We start from the raw sequence: 26961 nt of genomic DNA, 5'->3' as shown, positions 1-26961 counted from the left end.
TAGACTTTTCCCTCCCAAATAGGCCTACTTAATTTTTGCATCACAACACTCGACAACGTTCTGACAATTGTAGCCAAGGAGTTGTTTATTGTAGCGCACACAAAAACACAACATTGTGTGAATGAATGCTTTTATATTTACATTCTTTTCTTGGTCCAGCATCAGTAATGTTTAATGCCTTTGGTATGTTCAGCACCACCTCTACCTGTATTTATCTCTTGTAATATTTAGTACCACAATTGTCATGCCAATGAAAACCAATGGCTTGTATTTGTCTTTTTACTCAATTTACAGGTACCAACCTTGATAAAGAACAGAAAATGTACAACTACCATCATTGCTGTGCACAACGCATCATTGAGAACTCTTTGGCATCTTGACTGCCAGGTGGAGGATCCTTTGCTGGCCAATTGAGTTCCATCCCGACAAGGCGGTGGACGTTGTAAAGGCATGCATCGCCCTTTACAACTACTTGTCATAAACCGATGCTGCCAACACCTCAACTGCCAGTTACATCCCTCCCAACTTCACAGATTCCACCACGGCATCTGGTGAACAACAACAGCCAGGAGAGCGGAGAAGGCAGGTGATGTGTGATGTCAACCTTCAGGATCCAGGGCGACTCTGCAATACCAGGGCATCACGGGCTGCATTGGGGACCAGGAAATAACTTAAGACATTCTTTATGTCACCTCAGGAAAGTGTCTCTTGGTATCAGACTTGTCAGAAGTGAAGTAATACAGTAATAAAACATTGATATGTAACCTGTTGAATGACTGTTGATTTTGTCAACATACATTTGAAGTGACATGACAAATGACATGACTTGAGAAATGTTTGCAAAACAAAAACTTTAATTTCTCCAATTTGGTAATTCTACAAGTGCAAATATATGAGGTAGTGCTGCAGACTTGGCCAACTCAACAGATCAAAGTGCAAACATAAATTCGTTATATATTATTAAGGGTTGGCACAGCATTTATACTTAGTTTATAGACATTTAAACATAATTTCTGTACATTTAAATAATTTTATGAATCAGTTATCAACAGAGAAGTTATTCATTCACTAATTAACAGTTAAATTAAACAAATTAAAGATGCAATACAAACCCTTTACAACATATCTCAACAATATAAAGTGTCACAGAATCTTTTTTAAAGAACAAAACATTTATTTTGAGTGTGTGTGGTTGTGTACTCTTCAGTGCCCTGCTGATCCTCAGACGCTGGCTACTCATACATAGCCAGCTCAATGTATGAGTTTCAAAGAGGAGCTTATGTATCGCAAACTTTGCACGGGATTGAGCAGAGTTGTTTAACTCAGGACTAAATGGGCCTGATCCTGCGCTGCAGTCATCTGACATATGCAATTACATCAGTTCATAAAACGTTACGTGTACAATAACCAGCCGGTGTAGTTTTTTCATAACGGTAATGTTTACTGATCAGTAATACAACGTGTAATGATAGCATAACACCCATCTACCATATGGATTTATTAAACTTATTATAAACACCATGTCTTTAACTCGCTTCAATCTATCCATCACTATCTATGTAATCTCTCTAGCTCGAGCGGGGCGTAGAGAGAGAGTGATATATATTTTTCCCGGGGGGAACTTGATGTGTGGCAATCGGTAGGACAGAAATACACAATAAATACATAACAGCTCAATACATACAAACATTACAATTACAGATACAGTTTACATGACAATTACAAACTACCATGTTCAAACAGTGCTCATTTAAAAGTGTTAGAGGTTGGCACAAAACTGTTCAGGGCTCTGTTGAATGTTGTTGGTCTGCACCACTTAAAACGCACCACTCGTAGTGATTCAGGGCTAATCTCTATATAGCTAGCCAGCTAATTACGAGCGGCTGGCTAAACAAAAAGACCTTACCTCTTCTGATATGTTGGAGTCGGTTCCCCGGTGATTGACATAGGAGCTCAGCCATGATAGCATGAAGTAAAAAGGCGGCACCGTTTTCCCACCTGCATCTCCACTTCGACCCTTCATTTAAAAAAAATCTTAACCAACTGCCTCCACTTCTTGTAGCAAGCTTCCCCCTTCCATCCCCATTACCTCCCTGATCTCTTTCCAGTTGTTGAAACTAAACTATTGTCTTTGAAATCCCTACACTTGGTATCATAAAGATGTTTATATTTGCGAACTTCGTCTGATAGCCTTTCGTAAAAATTCTCCATGTTTGTTCTGAAGGAAGTGAGTTTGTGTTAATACAGGATGTACCGCCTCCACCTATCGTCAACCAATCATGTCATTGCTGAGCTTTACAGAGCTAAACGGAGCCATCTGCATTGTTACAAAATGTGAGAGGCGCACAGCGATGTGTGACAGACCTCAATTTGGCCTCTGCATGCCTCCGGAGGCTCTGCAATTGCATCACACCCTCCATACGGAGCCTCCGACCACATTTATGGATCAAGCATAAATTGGCTTTTACGGTCGGCTGTCATTTCAGCACCACAAGCCTGTCACTTTTGATGTGACACTGTTGTTGTTGCTATTGGTGATAGTGTGATATTGGTGTTATGTTATGTAAACTGTGTGTTTTTTGTTTTGCTTCTCGCACTATTAATGTTACGACCTATGCTTTTCCAAACTTTCCAGAATTCTTGAAGCATCCCAGGATTCTGACAAAGAGTCGTTTGGGTTTCCTGAAAAGAATGTGTGTGTGTGTAAGGCCTTAGTGTTCAGTTTGTCCCAGACTCTAATTAGGTTCTATCATTTTCTTTCGTCTTTATTTACTTTTGACTACTGAGGTGGAAATACTTTATCTGGTGGGAGTACTTTGACCTTTTTAACCTGTCTCTCCTCTCTGGGGAGGTTCCCATTGCTTGGAAGGCAGCCACGGTGCATCCTTCATTGAAAGGGGGAGATCAAGCTGATTCAGATGACCATCCTAGATTACGGAGACGCAATTTATAGATCGGCAGGTAAGGGTGCTCTCAAGCAGCTAGATGTTCTTTACCATTCGGCCATCAGATTTGCCACCAATACTCCTTTGGGACACATCACTGCACTCTATACTCCTCTGTAAACTGGTCGTCTCTGTATACCCGTCGCAAGACCCACTGGTTGATGCTTATTTATAAAACCCTCTTAGGCCTCACTCCCCCTTATCTGAGATACCTACTGCAGCCCTCATCCTCCACAAACAACACCCGATCTACCAGTCACATTCTGTTAAAGGTCCCCAAAGCACACACATCCCTGGGTCGCTCCTCTTTTCAGTTCGCTGCAGCTAGCAATTTGAACGAGCTGCAACAAACACTCAAACTGGGCAGTTGTTTTCTCCATCTCTTCATTCAAAGACTCAATCATGGACACTCTTACTGACAGTTGGGGCTGCTTCGTGTGATGTATTGTTGTCTGTACCTTCTTGCCTTTGTGCTGTTGTCTGTGCCCAATAATGTTTGTACCATGTTTTGTGCTGCTACCATATTGTGCTGCTGCCATGTTGTGTTGCGTTTAATGTTGTTGTCATGTGGTGTTGCTACCATGCTGTGTTTTCATGTGTTGTCATATGTTGCTGCCATTTTATGTTGTTGTCTTAGGTCTCTCTTCATGTAGTGTTGTGGTGTCTCTGTTGTCGTGATGTGTGTTTTGTTCTATATTTAAATTTTTAATCCCAGCCCCGGTCCCCGCAGGAGGCCTTCTGCCTTTTGGTAAGCCGCCATTGTAAATAAAAATGTGTTTTTAACTGACTTGCCTACCGTAATTTCCGGACTATTGAGCGCACCTGAATATAAGCCGCACCTACTGAATTTTTTAAAAAGTATTATTTTGAACATAAATAAGCCGCACATGTCTATAAGCCGCAGGTGCCTACTGGTACATTGAAACAAATTAACTTTACACAGGCTTTAACGAAACACGGCTTGTAACAAAAATAAATAGGCTTTAACGAAGCACGGCTTGTAACAAAAATAAATAGGCTTTAACGAAACACGGCTTGTAACAAAAAATAAAAAATTAGCAGTAAACAGTAGCCTACCAAGAAAGTCATTGGTCACTATCTTTCTCCTCCTGTGCACTAAAACCACTGAAGTCATCTCCTTCGGTGTCGGAGTTGAATAGCCTCAGAATTGCTTCATCCGATATTGGATCGTTTTCATTGTCGCTCTCGTCACTGTTTGACCTTAACCCGTTCGGCAATTTCATTGGTCTAATGAAAGCTTCATGCCGCCAAAAAACTGAGCACGTCACAGAATGTGTTTTTTTGGAGAAAAAAAAATTGAAAGCGGGAAAAATCCATATATTAGCCGTGTCATTGTTTAAGCCGCGAGGTTCAAAGCGTGGGGAAAAAGTTGCGGCTTATAGTCCGGAATTTACGGTAGTTAAATAATGGTTAAATAAATAAAATACAAATATATTGAGGATATGTTTTTTTTTATATATACTGCTCAAAAAAATAAAGGGAACACTTAAACAACACAATGTAACTCCAAGTCAATCACACTTCTGTGAAATCAAACTGTCCACTTAGGAAGCAACACTGATTGACAAAAAATTTCACATGCTGTTGTGCAAATGGAATAGACAACAGGTGGAAATTATAGGCAATAAGCAAGACACCCCCAATAAAAGAGTGGTTCTGCAGGTGGAGACCACAGACCACTTCTCAGTTCCTATGCTTCCTGGCTGATGTTTTGGTCACTTTTGAATGATGGCGGTGCTTTCACTCTAGTGGTAGCATGAGACGGAGTCTACAACCCACACAAGTGGCTCAGTGTCACGTCCTGACCAGCAGATGGAGCTGTTGTTGTAGTTTTGGGGTCAGGACGTGGCAGTCTTGTGTTCTGTGTTGGTCTTGTGACTCCTAATCAGGAACAGCTGGGGATCGTTGTTCCTGATTGGGAGTCATATATGTAGGAGTATGTTTGTCACTTGGGTTTGTGGGTAGTTGTTTTTACACTGCGTGTATAGCCTGTAAAACTGCGACTGTTGTCACCGTCATTGTTTTTTCAAGTGGATGCTTTACTCTTTTTTTGGTAATAAAATAACCATGAGTATTCACATACCTGCTGCGCCTTGGTCCATTCATGAAGACAACCGTTACAGAACTACCCACCACCAAAGGACCAAGCAGCAGAAGAGGAGGAAGCCACAGGAGAAGGAAATGGAGGAATGGACCTGGCAGGACGAGAGAAAATTCTGGGCGGACAAGTTAAGGGAGCTAAGGGAACCCGAGAGGCAGCCCCAAGATTTTTTTTTGGGGGGGCACACGGGTAGTTTGGCCAGGCCAGGGAAGAGCCGTAAGCCAGCTACCCGTGACTACAGGGAGGTGCGTACGGGGTGGAGGGCGTCATGTTACGCTGAGGTGCGCACCATCTCGCCTATACGGAAGCACAGCCCAGTGCGCCCAGTACCAGCGCCCCGCAGGTGCCAGGGCAAGGGGAGCATCGAGCCGGAAGGGGTGATGCCAACCCTGCACTCAAGACCGCCAGTGCGCCCTTTCGGTCCGGTGTTTCCCGCTAGACACACTAGCATGGAGGTGCGTGTCTCCAGGCTGGTACGTCCAATACCTGCCCCACGCATCAGGAGTCAACAGTCGTCGGAGCTGCCCGCCAGTCAACAGTCGTCGGAGCTGCCCGCCAGTCAACAGTCGTCGGAGCTGCCCGCCAGTCAACAGTCGTCGGAGCTGCCCGCCAGTCAACAGTCGTCGGAGCTGCCCGCCAGTCAACAGTCGTCGGAGCTGCCCGCCAGTCAACAGTCGTCGGAGCTGCCCGCCAGTCAACAGTCGTCGGAGCTGCCCGCCAGTCAACAGTCGTCGGAGCTGCCCGCCAGTCAACAGTCGCCGGAGTGGCCGGACTGCGCTGAACTGCCGGAGTGGTCGGACTGCGCTGAACTGCCGGAGTGGCCGGACTGCGCTGAACTGCCGGAGTGGCCGGACTGCGCTGAACTGCCGGAGTGGCCGGACTGCCCTGAACTGCCGGAGTGGCCGGACTGCCCTGTTCTGCCGGAGTGGCCGGACTGCCCTGTTCTGCCGGAGTGGCCGGACTGCCCTGTTCTGCCGGAGTGGCCGGACTGCCCTGTTCTGCCGGAGTGGCCGGACTGCCCTGTTCTGCCGGAGTGGCCGGACTGCCCTGTTCTGCCGGAGTGGCCGGACTGCCCTGTTCTGCCGGAGTGGCCGGACTGCCCTGTTCTGCCGGAGTGGCCGGACTGCCCTGTTCTGCCGGAGTGGCCGGACTGCCCTGTTCTGCCAGAGTGGCCGGACTGCCCTGTTCTGCCAGAGTGGCCGGACTGCCCTGTTCTGCCAGAGTGGCCGGACTGCCCTGTTCTGCCAGAGTGGCCGGACTGCCCTGTTCTGCCAGAGTGGCCGGACTGCCCTGTTCTGCCAGAGTGGCCGGACTGCCCTGATCTGCCAGAGGTGCCCGCCTGCCCTCCGGTCCAGCCCGAGGGGTCCTCCTGCCCTCCGGTCCAGCCCGAGTGGTCCTCCTGCCTTCCGGCCCAGCCCGAGTGGCCCGCATGCCTTCCGGCCCAGCCCGAGTGGCCCGCATGCCTTCCGGCCCAGCCCGAGTGGCCCGCATGCCTTCCGGCCCAGCCCGAGTGGCCCGCATGCCTTCCGGCCCAGCCCGAGGGGCCCGCATGCCCTCCGGCCCAGCCCGAGGGGCCCGCCTGCCCTCCGGCCCAGCCCGAGGGGCCCTCCTGCTCTCCGGCCCAGCCCGAGGGGCCCTCCTGCTCTCCGGCCCAGCCCGAGGGGCCCTCCTGCTCCCCGGCCCAGCCCGAGGGGCCCTCCTGCTCCCCGGCCCAGCCCGAGGGGCCCTCCTGCTCCCGGCCCAGCCCGAGGGGCCCTCCTGCTCCCGGCCCAGCCCGAGGGGCCCTCCTGCTCCCCGGCCCAGCCCGAGGGGCCCTCCTGCCCCCGGCCCAGCCCGAGGGGCCCTCCTGCCCCCGGCCCAGCCCGAGGGGCCCTCCTGTTCCCCGGCCCAGCCCGAGGGGCCCTCCTGTCCTCCGGCCCGGCTCGAGGGGTCCGTCTGCCTGGTGCAGCTATCGGCTCCACCAAAGTGGGCGACGCCGAGGGTGGAGCAGGGTCCACGTCCTGCACCGGAGCCACCTCCAGGATAGGTGGGTTGGGGAGGGAGGGTGTAGCACAGTGCCGTCGGTGACGGCAGCCACCCTCCCTTCCCTCCCTTATTGTTTAGGGGTTATTGTTTATGGGTTTTGTTGGGGATTTTGTTTGTTGGTGTTTTTTTCGTTGTTAGGTGCATTCCGGGGTCTGCACCTTGAGGGGGGGGTACTGTCACGTCCTGACCAGCAGATGGAGCTGTTGTTGTAGTTTTGGGGTCAGGACGTGGCAGTCTTGTGTTCTGTGTTGGTCTTGTGACTCCTAATCAGGAACAGCTGGGGATCGTTGTTCCTGATTGGGAGTCATATATGTAGGAGTATGTTTGTCACTTGGGTTTGTGGGTAGTTGTTTTTACACTGCGTGTATAGCCTGTAAAACTGCGACTGTTGTCACCGTCATTGTTTTTTCAAGTGGATGCTTTACTCTTTTTTTGGTAATAAAATAACCATGAGTATTCACATACCTGCTGCGCCTTGGTCCATTCATGAAGACAACCGTTACACTCAGGTAGTGCAGCTCATCCAGGATGGCACATCAATGCGAGCTGTGGCAAGAAGGTTTGCTGTGTCTGTCAGCGTAGTGTCCAGAGCATGGAGGCGCTACCAGGAGACAGGCCAGTACATCAGGAGACGTGGAGGAGGCCGTAGGAGGGCAACAACTCAGCAGCAGGACCGCTACCTCCGCCTTTGTGCAAGGAGAAGCAGGAGGAGCACTGCCAGAGCCCTGCAAAATGACCTCCAGCAGGCCACAAATGTGCATGTGTCTGCTCAAACAGTCAGAAACAGACTCCATGAGGGTGGTATGAGGGCCCGACATCCACAGGTGGGGGTTGTGCTTACAGCCCAACACCGTGCAGGACGTTTGGCATTTGCCAGAGAACACCAAGATCGGCAAATTCGCCACTGGCGCCCTGTGCTCTTCACAGATGAACGCAGGTTCACACTGAGCACGTGACAGACGTGACAGAGTCTGGAGACGCCGTGGAGAACGTTCTGCTGCCTGCAACATCCTCCAGCAGGACCGGTTTGGCGGTGGGTCAGTCATGGTGTGGGGTGGCATTTCTTTGGGGGGCCGCACAGCCCTCCATGTGCTCGCCAGAGGTAGCCTGACTGCCATTAGGTACCGAGATGAGATCCTCAGACCCCTTGTGAGAACATATGCTGGTGCGGTTGGCCCTGGGTTCCTCCTAATGCAAGACAATGCTAGACCCCATGTGGCTGGAGTGTGTCAGCAGTTCCTGCAAGAGGAAGGCATTGATGCTATGGACTGACACACCACAGACTGTCCAGGAGTTGGCGGATGCTTTAGTCCAGGTCTGGGAGGAGATCCCTCAGGAGACCATCCGCCACCTCATCAGGAGCATGCCCAGGCGTTGTAGGGAGGTCATACAGGCACGTGGAGGCCACACACACTACTGAGCCTCATTTTGACTTGTTTTAAGGACATTACATCAAAGTTGGATCAGCCTGTAGTGTGGTTTTCCACTTTAATTTTGAGTGTGACTCCAAATCCAGACCTCCATGGGTTGATAAATTGGATTTCCATTGATTATCTTTGTGTGATTTTGTTGTCAGCACATTCAACTATGTAAAGAAAAAAGTATTTAATAAGATTATTTCTTTCATTCAGATCTAGGATGTGTTGTTTAAGTGTTCCCTTTATTTTTTTGAGCAGTGTACTTATTGCAAGTCACTTTGGTGTATAATAATGAATTTACAAAAGTCCATCATGAACATTTTTTTATATTAGATTTCATATGTAATTTTGGAACTCAGAAGAGGTTTTACTTTTGCTTTTAAGGTATCTACATTTGATATTTACTCACCATGTTAATACACTCATCAACCCTAACAAAACCTATTGCATAGCATTTCTTATTCTGTGATACACTTAAGGGAAAGTTCAGTGATTTTACACACTGCAAACAACTAGCAACATTTTGTGATCAATTCCCCATCTAAGTCAATGTATTAAAGTAGTATGAACAATTAGTATGTAGTTAAATGTCATGCCTGATATTGATTGTGACCAATGAATTGGTTGAAAGGTAGACAACATTTGTAGTGTATTGCATTGGATAGTATGGTATTGTACTTGTACTCATCCTCTGATTTAAACACGCGCAAACACACACACACACAGTGGTGTGTATTCATGGATGCCAAGGGAAGTCAGGATCTCCACCCCAACCCCCCCTTCCAAAAATGCGCAAGAGGCGGAATGTATCTCACTGGAGAAAGCATCCGAGCGAACGAAACAGCGCCCCTTGGTCTCAACATGTGTAGCCCATCTAACTGATGCTGTCTGGTCAAAAGGAGTATGACGTTGTTGCCCGTAGCACTGAATGCAAGGGACGCCATCGAGCATTTGGCCTCCCTTGATATATATATTTTATAGCCAATTAGCGTTGAGCTAAACTGAGTGAGCTCAGCTGTAAATGGTCCTGGCACACCAAAAAAAAGTGTCAAGGGAAACCAGTTTGGTTTTGGCTTCACACCAATCACATCACATCAGAAGCCAAACATCATTGACAGAAAACTTGAATTGTTGCATCTCGTTGTGTCGTCGTCCTCCGGTGGCTAGCTAGCTAACTAAAATTGTCCCTTTCCTAAATTAGCCACAGATGGAGATAGGGATTTGGACTTGTGGTTTTACTTAATTCTCCGTACTGGCCAATGATTATAACATCGATTCTGATCCAACCATAAATTCATATATTATGCCCCTGGCCTGAAAGGATAGAAAGGTCAACATGTAGCTAATGTGTCTTCTTATTGTCTCGGCCTTAAGCCTATATCTCGGTGTCAAGGTACAGTTTATGAACTAACAGGTTATAGAGCAAACAATGCAATTATCACAACACATAGGTTGTAATATCTATTTTTTTCCCTGGCTTGGCATCCCTGATGATGTTACCCACACACCGCTACTGACACACAACACATGAAATCCATATCATCTGTTTATTTGTACAAAATGAATGAGACCTATGGCACCTTTATGTATTCACAATAATCCTAAAAACACCGTATCATAAAATTATGTTGTGTCTTCCTGAGTTAGTATCTTGCTGTTTCCTTTTATATTTAGCTGCTATAAACAAAAAATGCCTAAATGTGTCTAAACCTTTGTAAAGTAATCTTTGCCTGCTCGTAGTTGTCACGTGATGCACACCAGATTATGTCATCAGTGTCTCCTGAACTTAGAAACCTGACGTTTTTTGGGGTTGGTGCTGGAGATTATGAATTTGGGTGAAAAAGGGTGAAGTGCCCCTTTAACAGCCTTCAAACAGAACACGTTCTGCATAATCATTCAGAATGTCTACATATTTAGTGCAGGCGGGACTTCCCTCACATTCAGTTGGCCACATCTCAACTGTAGCCTGGGAATCCAAAGGGTATCTATACCTGAAACATAGGGTTAGGGTCAGACCTGAATCAAAAAAGACGTGGTTATAGTCAGTAGCCAAGTTTTATAATTTTTTTGTAATCTAAAATAAAGACCAATGCACACACTCACTTATAACTTCTGCCAACTCGTATCGGCATGCTGTCTGCACCCATGATCAGGTACTGCCCACTAATCTTCATATCCACAGAACTGCAACTGGCCTTTTTGACAAATTCCACCTCTGTGTTGATATTGACATTGTCCAACCCTGTCATTTACACAAAACAGGAATAAAGTTAAACATATCATACAATTGTAAATATATATTTCTTACTTCACTTTAAAAAGTTTTTATAGGAGATAGACTTACCCCTTTTGAAGGGATCCTCCACATTTGCCACATAAGTAATAAAATCACCTTCTTCCACAATGGATTTGATTTTTACCTTGAAAGCTGTGAGAAAAGACGCAAACATATCATATGCAAGGCCTCCTAAACGAAACAAATAGAATAAGCTCATCATACCAAAAAGACTGCCTACAAATGTGAAATTTCTTCAATAAATCAATTGGGCATTGGAGACAATTTTTACTGATGAGGTGGTAACAGTTCTAACAAAGTATCATCTTACCATATTTAATATTGTCACGGCAGGTAGCTTGTCTTCTTTCCTCAGCAGTGATGCTGGGATCCATCTCTGATTTGAAGTTGCAGCATTCCGCTATCATCACAGCAACAGATTGCAGTCACAAATAAAAATAAACTAAGTAATCACCCATAATTTACATCAACTTGAACAAATGACCAACCAGTTTTCTCCAAACCCACTCACGTTCCACCCTCCATACATCTTCAATGCTTATAATTTACTCACAACCACCACTGTCCTCTGAGCCCATATGACTTACCTGCCATGCAGTGGCACTGTTCCTCTACACAAAGCCGTAGTAGCTTGGTTTCTATAGGCGGGGAGTAGAGCTTGGAACATTGGCTCTCTGTGGAGCAATAGAGAAGGATTATTTTTAGCTTGGTCAAACTTCCTGTGGTATATTCGTTTGTGGGTTTTGTTTTCCGCCATACTGTACCTTGATCATTGTACTCGTAGATTTTAAACAAGGATGCACTGACCATGCCAACTCGGAAGAGTTCTTTTATACGGAATCCCACACAGACGAATTGGTCAGTGGGGACCTGTAGTGTGAAGGCAATGACAGTGTTAACATTATATGACTCAATTGAACAAAAGTATAGGACTACAGTATTAGGACAAATTTAAACTACAGTATAGGACTACATTATATGATTCATTTGAATGTCCACACCTAAACCAACATGTTCCAATAGCAGAAGAGAAGATAAGTGGAACTTACTGAGTCCAGCTGAAGCACAACCTTGTCTCCTGTGATCTTGTAGTCAGATATCACAGATTCCAGTCCATCCCGAAACTGTGAGGGAATTGATCACACAACTGAAAACAGGCCATGTCATTCATGTGGAACAGTGTACAAATACACTGAACAAAAATATGGATTTTACTGAGTTACAGTTCATATAAGGAAATCTCTCAATTGAAATAAATTAATTAGGCCCTAATGTATGGATTTCACATGACTGGGAATACAGATATGCATCTGTTGGTCACAGATATCTTTAAAAAAAAAGATTGTGGCGTGGATCAGAAAACCAGTCAGTATCTAGGTGTGACCACCATTTGCCTCATGCAGCGCTACATCTCCTTCGCATAGAGTTGATCAGGCTGTTGATTGTGGCCTGTAGAATGTTGTCCAACTCCTCTTTAATGGCTGTGCAAAGTTTCTGGATATTGGTGGGAACTGGAACGTGCTGTCGTACACGTAGATCCAGAGCATCCCAAACATGCTCAATTGGTGACATGTCTGGTGAATATGCAGGCCATGGAAGAACTGGGACATTTTCAGCTTCCAGGAATTGTGTACAGATCCTTGCGACATGGGGCCGTGCATTATCATGTTGAAACATGAGGTGATGGCGGCGGATGAATGGCACAACAATAGGCTTCGGATCTCGTCACGGTATCTCTGTGAATTCAAATTGCCATCGATAAAATGCAACTGTGTTTGTCCATAGAAAACTGCAGTCAGGTCAAGACCCTGGTGAGGACGACGAGAATGCAGATGAGCTTCCCTGAAACGGTTTCTGACAATTTATGTAGACATTCTTTGGTTGTCAAAACCCACAGTTTCATCAGCTGGCTGGTCTCAGATGATCCCGCAGGTGAAGTAGCCGGATGTGGAGGTCCTGGGCTGGTTGGACGTACTGCCAAATTCTCTAAAACGACAATGAAGGCGGCTTATGGTAGAGAAATGAACATTACATTTTCTGGCAACCGCTCTGGTGGACAATCCTGCAGTCAGCATGCTAATTGCACGCTCCCTCAAAACTTGAGACATCTGTGGCACATTTTAGAGTGGTCTTTTATTGGTGCACCTGTGTAATGATCATGCTGTTTAATCAGCTTCTTGATATGCCACACCTGTCAGGTGGATGGATTATCTTGGCAAAGGAAAAATGCTAACTAACAGGGATGTAAACAAATTTGTGCACAAAATAGGAGAGAAATACATGTTTTGTGCATATGGAACATTTCTGGGATCTTTTATTTCAGCTCATGAAACATGGAACCAACACTTGTTCAGTGTAGATTTAGGGGAAACTGGAAAACATGAATATGTTAATTACCATATTCAGATCTTCTTGGAAAGGTTGCACCCCAGTGGGTAGTTGGATTTCCATGACTGTGTGGCTGGAGTCAGTGAATGCCTCGTTTGGAGGGGGTTTATATCTTTAAAACATATGAGAAAATATAAGCACTGTTCTGTGAAGTATATTTTACTATACAGAAATGCACATTATCTTTACAGTGGTGGCATTAGGTTTTCTTTGTATTTTAATTACATTAAAACAGATTTAAAAAACACCTTATGGAACAGCGGGGACTGTGAAGCAACACAAACATTGGCACAGACACACGCATACACACGCATACACACACGCTATGCATACACATGGATTTAGTACTGTACATATGTGGTAGTGGTGGAGTAGGGGCATGAAAGCACACATTGTGTTGTGAAATCTGTGAATGTATTGTAATGTTTTAAATTGTATAAACTGCCTTAATTTTGCTGGACCTCAGGAAGAGTAGCTGCTGCTTTGGCATACAAATACAAATAAAACAATGATGATTTACTCAATAAATGACTGTGAACTAAGATATAGAGTGTGTGACTATTTATTTTCATAGCTTATAGTTTATTCTCCATCAGTCAGCAACTCTCCATAAAATAATTTCCTCTGAGTGTGCGCCAGCTCATTTTCTTTATTCGATTAATAAAACAAAACACCAAATATTTTACTCACTTTGCACATGCGACAATTCGAGAAGAATGCAGCATTGTATCTGGTGAAGTAGAAATTAAAGCTACAGTACCATTCAAACGTTTGGACACACCTACTCATTCCAGTGCTTTTCTTTATTTGTACTATTTTCTACATTGTAGAATAATAATGAAGACATCAAAACTATGAAATAACACATATGGAATCATGTAGTAACAAAAAACTGTTAAACAAATCAAAATAGTTCAAATAAAGAAAACCCTTGAATGAGTAGGTGTGTCCAAACTTTTGAGTGGTACTGTATATTTGTTTCCATATTTATTGTGAGAGAAATGGTTGTAGTAAGTTTACAGACATTGATACACTGTCATACCTTTGGACTTTTTGTTAGGATGATGCACTTCAATGGAAATGTCAAATTTGCAGTTTTTGTTGGTCTCTGTTGTTTTATAATAAACAGTTTTCATCTGTTGTCAGATAAGAATTGAGCATATTGTTTAAAGGGGCAATCTAGAGTTGAAACAACAATTGGGTATGACAGTTGAACTAAGCTCATGAGGCATAAAATAAAATCTTCAAGAATTAATGGGTATATGTAAATCATTACTTAAATGTACAGTGGCAAGATAAAGTATGTGAACCCTTTGGAATTACCTGGATTTACACATGAATTGGTCATAACATTTGATCTGATCTTCATCACAATAGACAAACATAGTGTGCTTAAACTAGTAACACAAATTATTGTATTTTTCTTGTCTATATTGAATACAGCATTTAAACATTCACAGTGTAGGTTGGCCGACGCTGGGCCAATTGTGCCCCGCCCTATGGGACTCCCAATCACAGCCGGATGTGATACAGCCTGGAATCAAACCAGGGACTGTAGTGACACCTCTTGCACTGAAATGCAGTGCCTTAAACTGCTGCGCCACTCGGGAGCCCATAATCAACTTCTGTTTAGAAGGACATTGAGTAACGCAACAGAGGATGGATGGAACTTACCTGGACAACGGAGACTCCTGTACCAAAGCCTGTGGACACTCTGACATCTTTATCCTCAGTCACCTGTTAAAATGAGACATGAATTAGATGGGAGACAGAAAATAGCAAGGAAACATACAAACACAGCACATGAGAGATATAATATATAGTCTGTACTGCAACTTCAGGGTTCATTTAGCAAAGATCAGTATGAAATGTGCCATAGGGGTAGATGCTGAAGAAACTACATCAGTACATAAATGATTGAGATCATGATCAGGTTATACTGCAAATATCATTGACCCGATACATCCTAGTCACAGGAAAACCCAAGGAAAAGATGGTCTCATTGAGCAGAAGTGGTCCTTTTGCAGGCAGTGTGTACATTTTGGGTCACACAGCGTGTGAGGGTGGAGGTAAGCCCTTACCTCAATTGGTTTGCCCACAGGTTTCTTCTGGGTGAGCACGATTTTCCCCAGTTGTTCCCTCGTCTTTGTGTAGGACGCCTCGATCAACAGATCCAGCTTGGTATATTTGACCACTTTGCTGTACTCAGTCAGAGCCTCCAGGGTGAGAATAGTGTCCTGAGTAGAGATGACATATAGTAGTGTGATGAAGAAGGTGTAGGTGGTCCTCTGTCTTCTGTAGCTCAGCTGGTAGAGCATGCACTTGCAACATCAGAATAGTGGGTTTGATTCCTGGGACATATGTTAAAATATGTGCATGACTGTAAGTCGCTTTGGATAAAAGCGTCTGCTAAATGGCATATATTATGTACGGGATAATCAACAAGGGGCTATGTGTTATGGAAATTATTGAACAAAGTGGAAGGTATGTGCCATGACTAGTTTTGGGGAGTCCATTCCTCAACTCCCATTTCTGTGTGTCAAGCCCCTATTCCGCTAGGAATCGAGTCCTAAGATTCAGTATTTTTGCAATGGAGGAAACTAGCTAGTTGCCATAGGCTACTTCTGAGAACGCAAACAGGGAGGGAGAGAGGGGAGGGGCACAGCCAGGCATGCCGGCCACCAGGCAGTCAGTCAGAACCGTGCATCCAAATCAAATCAAATTTTACTTGTCACATGCGCCGAATACAACAGGTGTTGACCTTACAGTGAAATGCTTACTTACAAGCCCTTAACCAACAATGCTTTAAGAAGTTAAGAAGAAAAATGTGTTAAGTAAAAAATAGATAAGTAGAAAAATACAAAAATAAACGTAACAAATAATTAAACAGCAGCAGTAAAATAACAATGGCGAGGCTATATACAGTGTGTACCGGTACAGAGTCAATGTGCGGGGGGATCGGTTAGTTGAGGTAATTGAGGTAATATGTACATGTAGGTAGAGTTATTAAAATGACTATGCATATATAACAGAGAGTAGCAGCAGCGTAGAAGGGGGGGGGGGGGCAATGCAAATAATCTGGGTAGCCATTTGATTAGATGTTCAGGACTCTTATGGCTTGGGGGTAGAAGCTGTTTAGAAGCCTCTTTGACCTAGACTTGGTGCTCTGGTACCGCTTGCCATGCGGTAGCAGAGAAAACAGTCTATGACTAGGGTGGCTGGAGTCTGACAATTTTTAGGGATTTCCTCTGACACCGCTTGGTATAGAGGTCCTGGATGACAGGAAGCTTGGCCCCAGTGATGTACTGGGCCATACGCACTACCCTCTGTAGTGTCTTGCGGTCGGAGGCCGAGCAGATGCCATACCAGGCAGTGATGCAACCAGTCAGGATGCTCTCGATGTTGCAGCTGTAAAACCTTTTGAGGATCTGAGGACCCATGACAAATCTTTTCAGTCTCCTGAGGGGGAATAGGTTTTGTTGTGACCTCTTCACAATTGTCTTGGTGTGCTTGGACCATGTTAGTTTGTTGGTGATGTGGACGCCAAGGAACTTGAAGCTCTCAACCTGCTCCACTACAGCTCCGTCAATGAGAATGGGGGCGTGCTCGGTCGTCTTTTTCCTGTAGTCCACAATCATCAACGTTGTCTTGATCACGTTGAGGGAGAGGTTGTTATATTTGCACCACACGGTCAGGTCTCTGACCTCCTCCCTATAGGCTGTCTCATCATTGTCGGTGATCAGGTCAGCCACTGTTGTGTCATCGGCAAACTTAATGATGGTGTTGGAGTCGTGCTTGGCCGTGCAGTCATGAGTGAACAGGGAGTACAGGAGGGGACTGAGCACGCCCCCCTGAGGGGCCCCCGTGTTGAGGATCAGCGTGGCGGATGTGTTGTTACCTACCCTTACCACCTGGGGGCGGCCCATCAGGATGTCCAGGATCCAGTTGCAGAGGGAGATGTTTAGTCCCAGGGTCCTTAGCTTAGTGATGAGCTTTGAGGGCACTATGGTGTTGAACGCTGAGCTGTAGTCAATGAATAGCATTCTCACATAGGTGTTTCTTTTGTCCAGGTGGGAAAGGGCAGTGTGGAGTGCAATCGAGATTGCATCATCTGTGGATCTGTTGGGGCGGTATGCAAATTGGAGTGGATCTTGGGTTTCTGGGATAGTGGTGTTGATGTGAGCTATGACCAGCCTTTCAAAGCACTTCATGGCTACAGACGTGAGTGCTACGCTTCTGTAGTCATTTAGGCAGGGTGCCTTTGTGTTCTTGGGCACAGGGACTACGGTGGTCTGCTTGAAACCTGTTGGTATTACAGACCCAGACAGGAAGAGGTTGAAAAGGTCAGTGAAGACACTTGCCAGTTGGTCAGCACATGCTCGGAGTACACGTCCTGGTAATCCGTCTGGCCCTGCGGCCTTGTGAATGTTGACCTGTTTAAAGGTCTAACTCACATCGGCTGCGGAGAGCGTGGTCACACAGTTGTCTGGAACAGCTGATGCTTTCATGCATGTTTCAGTGTTACTTGCCTCGAAGCGAGCATAGAAGTTATTTAGCTCGTCTGGTAGGCGTGTGTCACTGGGCAGCTCTCAGCTGTGCTTCCCTTTGCAGTCTGTAATAGTTTGCAAGCCCTGTTACATCTGACGATCATCGGAGCCAGTGTAGTACGATTCGATCTAAGTCCTGTATTGACGCTTTGCCTATTTGATTGTTCGTCGGAGGGTATAGCGGGATTTCTTATAAGCTTCGGGGTTAGAGTCCCGCTCCTTGAAAGCGGCAGTTCTACGGTAGCCTAGTGGTTAGAGCGTTGGGCCAGTATCCGAAAAGTTGCTGAATCAAATCCCTGAGCTGACATGGTAAAAATCTGTCATTCTGCCCCTGAGCAAGGCAGTTAACCCCCTGTTCCCCAGGCACTGTGGATGTTGATTAAGGCAGCCCCCGTACCTCTCTGATCCAGAGGGGTTGGGTTGAATGTGGGAAGACACATTTCAGTTGTGTGACTGACTAGGTATCCTCCCTTTAGCTCAGTGCGGATGTTGCCTGTTATCCATGGCTTCTGGTTGGGATATGTACGTACAGTCACTGTGGGGACAATGTCATCGATGCACTTATTGATGAAGCCAGTGACTGATGTGGTGTTCTCCTCAATGCCATTGGAAGAATCTGTGCTAGCAAAACAGTCCTGCAGTTTAGTTATTCTGTAATCAAAATATGTATGTGTTTAATCCTATACTTACAACTTGTGCTAAATTAAGATATTATACTGAGTTAAATCAACCAGACTCAGAGGTAAACTTCAACATGTCTTTACTCCATCACTGTCCGTGTAACAAGTCCCACATTCCTTTACTGATGTGGTGACGTCATATATCAGTACGTCACATCAATACACGACATCCCTCCTTTACTTGGACATGAACTTCAATGTCAACTTGACATACACAACAACACTAGTTCTTTACCTATATAGCAACCTTTGTTTTTACCAATAAACAACTGAAATATGTTCAATGTCTTATTATAACTGTTCTCCTAATGGACTTTCCTTTTTAAGCTTACTTCTAAGCAAAACAAAACAGTATTATTATTATTTTTCTTACTGTAACTAAACATTCTGCACCTTTTTCACAACATAACAAACATTCAAAGTCTTCGCATTAGTTCTTTGTACTTGTCATTTTTCAGTTTATTCTAGTTTTCTTTACCCCTTGCAGTACAGGATAATTATTTTATGACAAAGTTTGTTAACTTCTGTGGCAGTTTAATTTGTCTGTGAGGCCTGACTGGCTTGGGTGTCCGTGGTCTTTGTGGTGATCCCTCACAGATAGTCTGGTTGGACTCTATGTAATGTCTCAGAGTAGGACTCTGTTCCACAGTCTCTTTCAGTTGTGTGATGTCCTTTGGTTGTGGATCTGGCTCCTCAATTGTATACCTCTTTACAAATGTTGTATTCCTTGAATACCTGGTCCTGGTTGGAGATTGAACAATCACATTGTTTCCCTCTTCATTGATCACAGTGTGTGGTATCTTTTTGATGGTTGTTGTGAACTTGTGTGTTTTGTCCTGTTTTAGGAGAACCTGGTCTCCGATGTCCACGTCAGAGTGTTTGGCTCTGCGACGGTTGTCTGCATAGATCTTGGATTTCCCTTTCTGCTGAGCATCATATTCCTATGACTCCAGGTCACTGTGGTGTAGCTATATCCTGAAGCTTCCACCTCATTTTCCTTTAGAAAAGGAGCTCAGCTGGGCTCCTGCCCGTGGTAATAGCGATCAATGGACCTGTAGACTGTGACGTACTTGCATAGCTCCTGCTTCCAGTCCAGCCCCTCAGCTTGTGCAATGCAAATCCATTTCATGAAGGAGGCATTTTGCCACTCCACTTCAGCATTTACCTGTGCCCATTTTGGCATCGTTTTTTCATGCTGTATCCTATTTTCCTGGCAGAAGTTCTGGAACTGGGATAACATGTACTGTGGGCCAAAATCAGATCAGATTGTTAATGGTAGACCATGATGACTGAAAATAGTCTCCAGACTATCAATCACCTTTTCTGCGGTAGTAGATTGCATGATATCATTTTCATAATATCTGCTGTAATAGTCTACAACTACAAGTATTGAGTGTCTTGTTGGTAGTGAACCCAATAGGTCAGTGGTGATGTCCTGCCATGGCCCATCAGGCAAAGCTGTGGGTCTCAGTGGTTCTGGCACATCTGGTTGTGCTACAATCAGACAACCATGGCATGACTTGACGTGCCTCTCTGCATCCTTGTCTTTGCCCAGCCACCAAACTTTACTCCTGAGATGTTGTTTTGTGCTTACAATGCCCAAATGTCCCTTGTGAGCTAAGGCTAGAACCCTCGCTTTAAGTGCATGTGGCAAAAACAATGTGTTCCCCTTAGGACTAATTGTCTGATTACACACAGTTAATTTGCTATAGGTGAATATGCCTGGCATGTCTCATAACACCCACTGTCTCATTAGTTGTTAAAATGTCTGTCTCGCAAACGCTGTGTTTACCTGTGGCACAAAGTATGCATTTAACGCAGCCACAGCCCTGACGTATTCTGTTGGTTCTCCAGTGTCTGCGAGTGTGGAGAAAATGTCCTGCACAGCTGTCCCAGCATGATGTAGATCAAAGCTCTCCTCCATTGTTTTGTAACCGCATCAACTTCACTGGATAGTATTAATCCTTCACCATCCGCGAACAGCTCAAACGCCATCAACCACCTGGTCCAGCGTGGACCTAGCGTAGCAGGCTCACTGTAGCAGTCAAACTTTGGCAGATTGTTTTCCATCTTGATTACGCTAACTCACTTTTCAGATTTAACTATAGTTTTCAAACGCTATCATCTTCGGCATTGTTTAACCCTATACTTACAACTTGTGCTAAGTTAAGATATTATACTGAATTAAATCAACCAAACTCAGAGGTAAACTTCAACATGTCTTTACTTCATCATTGTCCGTGTAACAAGCCCCACATTCCTCTACTGATGAGGTGACGTCATATATCAGTACGTCACATCAATACATGACAGTATAGGCTTTGGCAATGCTGTATCTCTCAATTTCTACGGAACCCAAACTGGCTGCGCGCATGCGCCATCGTGCATACATTTATTTTGTCCCCCCACACCAAACTCTTTCATCACACGCAGGTTAAAATATCAAAACAAACTCTGAACCAATTATATTAATTTGGGGACAGGTCAAAAGCATTAAACATTTATGGAAATTTAGCTAGTTAGCTTGCACTTGCTAGCTAATTTGTCCTATTTAGCTAGCTTGCTGTTGCTAGCTAATTTGTCCTGGGGTATAAACATTGAGTTGTTATTTTACCTGAAATTCACAAGGTCCTCTACTTCGCCAATTAATCCACACATAAAATGCTCAACCGAATCGTTTCTAGTCATCTATTTTCCTTCCAGGCTTTTTCTTCTCTTGACTTTATATTGCGATTGGCAACTTTCATAAATTAGGTGCATTACCGCTACTGACCTCGTTCGTCTTTCAGTCACCCACGTGGGTATAACATGGAGGAGATGGCACATGGGTACCTGCTTCTATATACCAATGAGGAGATGGGAGAGGCAGGACTTGCAGAGCGATCGCAGACGCTAGTTGGCGCGCACGAGCAGTGTGGGTGCAATAATTGAATAACATAGATTTCTAAATTTATTTTGCAACGCTCACACACGCGAGCGGTGTAGTCACCGCAATGCCTCGCGCAAGTTCACTAAAGTAGGGGCTGTCAATGAGTAGGCTGAGCTATTCTACACTCAACAGACCAAAGACCAGACACTCATTTTTCATAGCGAAGAGAAAGATCAGGCTAGCCAGGGAGGGAGAGAGATAATCAGGGCAGGCAGACAGTTGGAACCGTGTTCATAGGCTATATCTTGGTAATCTGCATCTCACAATGTCTTGTCTTGCAATGCCTCATAAATTCACCAAAAGTATATGAAAGTATATATTAGGCTATCAATGAGTATGGCTAAGTTTTCCTTATAGTGCCAGTGAATTGAAGTTGAACATTACCAAATGCATCAGTTTAATTGGCTGTTGATGTCCTAGGTCAGGGCTCTCCAACCCTGTTCCTGGAGAGTTACCTTCATGTAGGTTTTCGCTCCAAGCCCAGTTGTAAATAACCTGATTCATTTTATCAACCAGCTAGATTAGGGTTGGAGTGAAAACCTACAGGATGGTATCTCTCCACGAACAGGGTTGTAGAGCCCTGTCCTAGGCAATAGATCGCAAAGCAGGGCATCCCTGCAAGTTCACTTTAAATATTTGGGGGACACCTATACATTTGGCAGCCAAGCACGAGTTCATCAGAGTAACCTTTTAGACATGACTTTGAAATATCTTCATGCCTAGAGTAAAACCTCCAGGCTTCCGTCATAGGAGTCAATTAAATTTGAAAAAAAATTGAATTACGGGGGGAGTTTGGAAAAACGAATCCTGTGTGAATCGTCCTCTGGAATAGTGCACATGCTTGGATAATAATTAGATAACTAACGTCTCTAGTAATACCTGTCCAATAGGGCTATAACATGGCAAAGAATAAGCTTATCAGCGTAGAGTGCACGGCATCATCCCATGGGATCTGTCAAGGCTGTGCACAGCAGAAATATCACTGAAACGTTCTAGTTCCTACACATTCCGCTAAATTGATGCGGAAATGGGCAGCATTATGCTCATGTCAGTCCTCTAGAACAGGGTTTTCCAAACTCGGGCCTGGGTCCCCCTATGGATGCACATTTTGTTTTTTTCCCTAGCACTACACAGCTGACTCAAATAACCATCAAGCTTGCTAGGTTAGCTAATTCCTAGCTTGCTATTATGAAAATCGAAGTCAACAATGCCAACAGTGGTGTACTGCAATGTTTTTAGGTGAGAGAACAAAAAAAATATATATACATAATTTCTCAATTAAAGTTAGTACCGACAGAATATCCAACACACTATTACAGTTTATTGTGAAATAGACACAAATTACTTATTTGAAAAGTTTTTGTGTGTATTAAATTATTTTCTTTCTTCATAACGCATTTGTGTACATTACACGAATTCCAATTTGATGTGGCTAACATTAGCTAGGCTAGCAAGGTGGCTAACGTTAGCTAGGCTAGCTAGGAGGCTAGCTTGGCTAGGGGTTAGGGGTTAAGGTTAGGTAACATGCTGGCTAAAAAGTAATTGCAAAGTTGCGAATTAGCTCAAATGCTAAAGTTGTCCGTGATGAGATTCAAACACGCAACCTTCGGGTTGTTTGATGTTTGCGTTATACGCCAACCCATCCTCCCGAACAGTCTCCCTCCTATCGTTTCTGTCTTAAGTAACCTACTGTCTTTATCTATGATTGAAAGGCACTGTACACAAAATCGTGTACTGGACATGAACAAAATCAACTTTTTCGTGTGCCTGTCACGAATTTCCAATAAGCAATTTGTATCTTTTTCACAATAACCTGTGATACTGGGTTGTGAATATCATTGTAGAATAGGCCTATGCATAAAATATATCTTCCAATTGCAACGTCTCCCGACACCCACACATATTGTCTCAATATACCATCAAACACCAAGTTAGGAATACCTCATTTCAAAATAAGCCATCATCACTGTCAATCGTGAATGATAATTCTTCACGTTTTACCGGTGAAATGTCCAAACTGCATGCCTGCCAATCAAATGCCTGCCAATCAAATGATTGGGAATATGCTTCATGGGAATATGCATTTAGATCTAAAGTAGGGACTAATTAACTTATATGTTTATTAAAGTAGTCAAAAGTTGAGTATTTGGTCCCATATTCCTGGCACGCAATGATTACATCAAGCGTCTGACTTTTAATGATGAGTGAGAAGTTACAGACACACAAATATTATACACCCAAGACATGCTAACCTCTCACCATTACAGAAACAGGGGAGGTTAGCATTTTTTTGGGGGGGGGTATGATATTTATGCCTCTAACTTTCTCCATCATTATTCACGATTCAGTCAGGATTATCTATAATCATGGTACCATCCACATTCATGTTAGAAACATATTATATTCTTATTTACAATAAAAGTAGCTCCAAAATGACACAATACATTATTTACCATTAATTTCTATTGGGAACATAATAATCTGAAACACAAACAAAACAAACAGCAAATGCATCTAACAAGTTTGAAGACTCACAAGCTTGATGTAATCATTGCGTGCTAGGAATATGGGACAAATACTAAACTTTGGACTACTTTAATAAACATATAAGTTAATTAATGCCAACAGTTTTGGTCCCCTAAAATGGAGGGACTATGTACAAAATGTCCTAAATGACACATTAAAAAACAACTGTTAAGTATATTGAGACCTGGGTTCAAATAGTAGGCCTATTTTGATTTATTTCAAAAACTTTAACTGCGCTTGATTGAGCCGGTCTGGCGCACTGTAACCAATGGAATAGTCCCTAACGTTCAATCCCTGCCCATTTTGCATTTTGTTCAGGCAGGCTCAATCCAATGCTCAAAGAATATGAAAGTAAATGAAATACTATCTGATACCAGTGTTAGTATTGCTATGGAACCTGAGTTGAGTGAAAGCCCCCTCCATAGCGCTGGTCCTGGGTCAGCCAGTTGATGATGGGCAGGGCGTAGTTGTGTTTGGCTTTGATCAAGCCTGTGAGTAGGACGTAGGAGGTGGTCTCCACGGTCTGGGCCGATACCTTGTCAGGCTTTAGCGGGTTCAGACTGGCATCTATCTCATGCCAGTAGCGATATTCAACTGGGTTTCCTTCACAAGAAGACACAAGAGTACAGACATCACAAGATTATACTGATAATTTGGAGCTACAGTATGTTCTACATTGAATTCTAAATTGTATCCAGTAATCTTCGCCTCAGATTCCACACCACTTTGTACCTTTTTCCCTGGCTTGCTTCTCAAGGCTATCATACAGGATCACGGATTGCATGCTGTCCCTGTCGTCCAGTGTGAGAGCATAGGCAGCCACAGCTTTCGCATACAGGCTTTTCACCCGGGGAGCATGATCAGAGATGTAGCCTGCAGCACGTTTCAGAGCCTGACTAAACTCCTGAGGATAATCACACAAGTCTAGGTTACCACATGGTACTGGAAATATTAGAGCCTATATTTGATAGCCTACTTCCACATTTGCTATAGCCTCACCAGCAAGCCACACTTTTCCACCGCCATGGCAGTCTTGATTCCAATCATGACGAAGGATGTGAAGAAGACTGATTGATCCACGGGATCTACACTGGCACCCTGTACTCTGGGAGAGGTGGAGAATTCACGGAAGGAACCATCCTCATTTTGAGTCTTGTTGATTAGCCAGAAGATGGAGTTAAACAGCATGTCACCGTCTACTTTGACGTATTTGTCTACCTGTCCCAAAGTCTTCACCACAAGAGCTGTTAACCTACAGGAGAGTCGGTCACACAACAACACAACAAGGTGAGGTGCATGAGACAGCGCCCTGAGTTTCCTCTAGCCTAGTTGCTGACCCATACTGTATGTACTGTATATATATGCTGACTGGCAGCAAGAAGGACAACAGAAAGATGACAAAACATCATTGTTTGGCTACATTTACACAGGCAGCCCAATTCTTAAATGTTTCCCACAAATTGGACTTTGACCAATCACATTAGATATTTTTTCAGAGCAGATCTGCTCAAAAGACCAATTAGTGAAAAAACTATCCGAATTGGGCTGTGGCATGACAATGATAGGGAAGTTGGCTACAGCACACAGTATGGGACCAGGCTCTGTCTGTTCAACCCTATACCAAGCAGCAGACTCACCATGTACTAGCCTCCTTGTCTTTCCACATGCTGAAACTAAATTCACGAGGCCTCTTAAAAGAGAGGATGCTTGTGATGCCTTAATGACACAGAACAACAAAAAGAAACACAATTGAGCAACACCAATTCAAATCTCATGAAACAAAAAGATTACAATTTTATTTAACCTTTGTTTTACCAAATGTTGAAGTTAGGAAACTTTTTTGCAAGGAGGACTTAGCAAACAAAGGAGCAAGGGATTCTAAACAACATGTTCCTGTAGAGCAGGATAATTAATGTAATGTGTTCACATTTGTATTTTAGAGAAACAATAAGTGTTACAAAAAAAAAGAGTAAATCTCCCACCCTCTCTGATCTTCCTCTTAAGCTCCAGGGGACTGTTGTGTTCCTCTAGGCCCATGATGTTCCAACGGCTCGTGGTCTCCAGGTAGTGGTAGACAAAGTAGATGGGGAGGACTCTCATGATCTCGCCCTCAGCAGAGCCACTGGGTAGGTTGACAAGCTGGCGCAGGCCATCGGGGTTGTTCAAGATAGCCAGTACCTCTCCCAAAATCTCACCTAAAAGATGTGGTGAGGAGGATACAGGCTCATTTAAATGCAAGATGGAGAGGGAGGAAAAGGAAGGAGTGATAACAATTAGACACAATAACAAAGATTACGATAATGAGGTAAGATTAAGCTATGAGATTACGATTTCTACAATTATTTTAGGCTAAATAAAGAGCAACTGGGTGCAATTCACAAATCATACGGCACAACTTATTGATATGAACTTAAAGACATGATCAATAATTTGATATTGTACAGTTTCAGAAATTATACACATTTGTATAATTTCTGCTGTTGAAGTTCTGCCACATTTGAGGAAACAAATAGATATCACAGTGCAACCTCTATAGCATACCATATCATTACAATGGAATAGAATAAAATACCATTAATAGTAAGGAGACGTTCCACAGAGGTCTTAGGCACCAGTTGTGAAGGAATGCTATTACTGAGTTCTACCTTTCTGCTGGCGGGGCCTGATACACACAACACAGAACATACATCAGCAGTTAGGAGAAATTATATCAACAATGGTCAACAATTTGAATGTCTATGTGTGGAACATATGCATCCAATGGAATGCTTTGTTCATCAATTTGTTTTGTTTTTCCAAGAAAAGACAGCCCAGCATTACAGAGGGCATATTTATTGTTTAGGAATGATGATCCACAGAAGGCTGGTGAGGGGAGGACGGCTCATAATAATGGCTGGAATGGAGTAAATGGAATGGAATCAAACACATGGAAACCATGTGTGTGAAGTGCTCGATACCATTACATTTATTCCGTTCCAGCCATTAATGTGAGCCTGTCCTCCACAATTACGGTGCCACTAGCCGTCTGTGATAGAGATAGAGATTAAGCAGGCAGAACCATGACAGAGGTTTGGAGAGTATACTA

The 26961-nt window shown here is 44.1% G+C and overlaps 1 protein-coding gene across 2 annotated transcripts in view; it reads right to left on the bottom strand.

Moving 5' to 3' along the window:
- Positions 1-10043: 10043 nt before the first annotated feature.
- c5 (complement component 5) overlaps positions 10044-26961 on the bottom strand; it is a 56677-nt gene continuing 39759 nt past the window's right edge. For both annotated transcript variants that reach the window (XM_014174798.2, XM_045708901.1), the window contains exons 23-40: positions 26449-26538; positions 25859-26071; positions 25514-25592; positions 24876-25128; positions 24609-24780; positions 24274-24479; positions 15276-15431; positions 14869-14931; positions 14237-14330; positions 13885-13924; positions 13204-13306; positions 11856-11930; positions 11571-11676; positions 11394-11480; positions 11117-11206; positions 10855-10938; positions 10614-10752; positions 10044-10501 (exon numbers count right to left, since the gene is read on the bottom strand). In XM_014174798.2, the coding sequence (XP_014030273.2) occupies positions 10369-10501; positions 10614-10752; positions 10855-10938; positions 11117-11206; positions 11394-11480; positions 11571-11676; positions 11856-11930; positions 13204-13306; positions 13885-13924; positions 14237-14330; positions 14869-14931; positions 15276-15431; positions 24274-24479; positions 24609-24780; positions 24876-25128; positions 25514-25592; positions 25859-26071; positions 26449-26538 (2183 nt within the window). In that variant the 3' untranslated portion in view covers positions 10044-10368. The remainder of the gene's footprint in view (positions 10502-10613; positions 10753-10854; positions 10939-11116; positions 11207-11393; positions 11481-11570; positions 11677-11855; positions 11931-13203; positions 13307-13884; positions 13925-14236; positions 14331-14868; positions 14932-15275; positions 15432-24273; positions 24480-24608; positions 24781-24875; positions 25129-25513; positions 25593-25858; positions 26072-26448; positions 26539-26961) is intronic.

This window comes from Salmo salar, chromosome ssa26 (assembly GCF_905237065.1).
Source record: "Salmo salar chromosome ssa26, Ssal_v3.1, whole genome shotgun sequence".
Taxonomy (NCBI): Eukaryota; Metazoa; Chordata; class Actinopteri; order Salmoniformes; family Salmonidae; genus Salmo; species Salmo salar.
The sequence above is the reverse complement of the archived record's forward strand: the minus strand, read 5'-3'. Positions and strand labels throughout refer to the sequence as shown.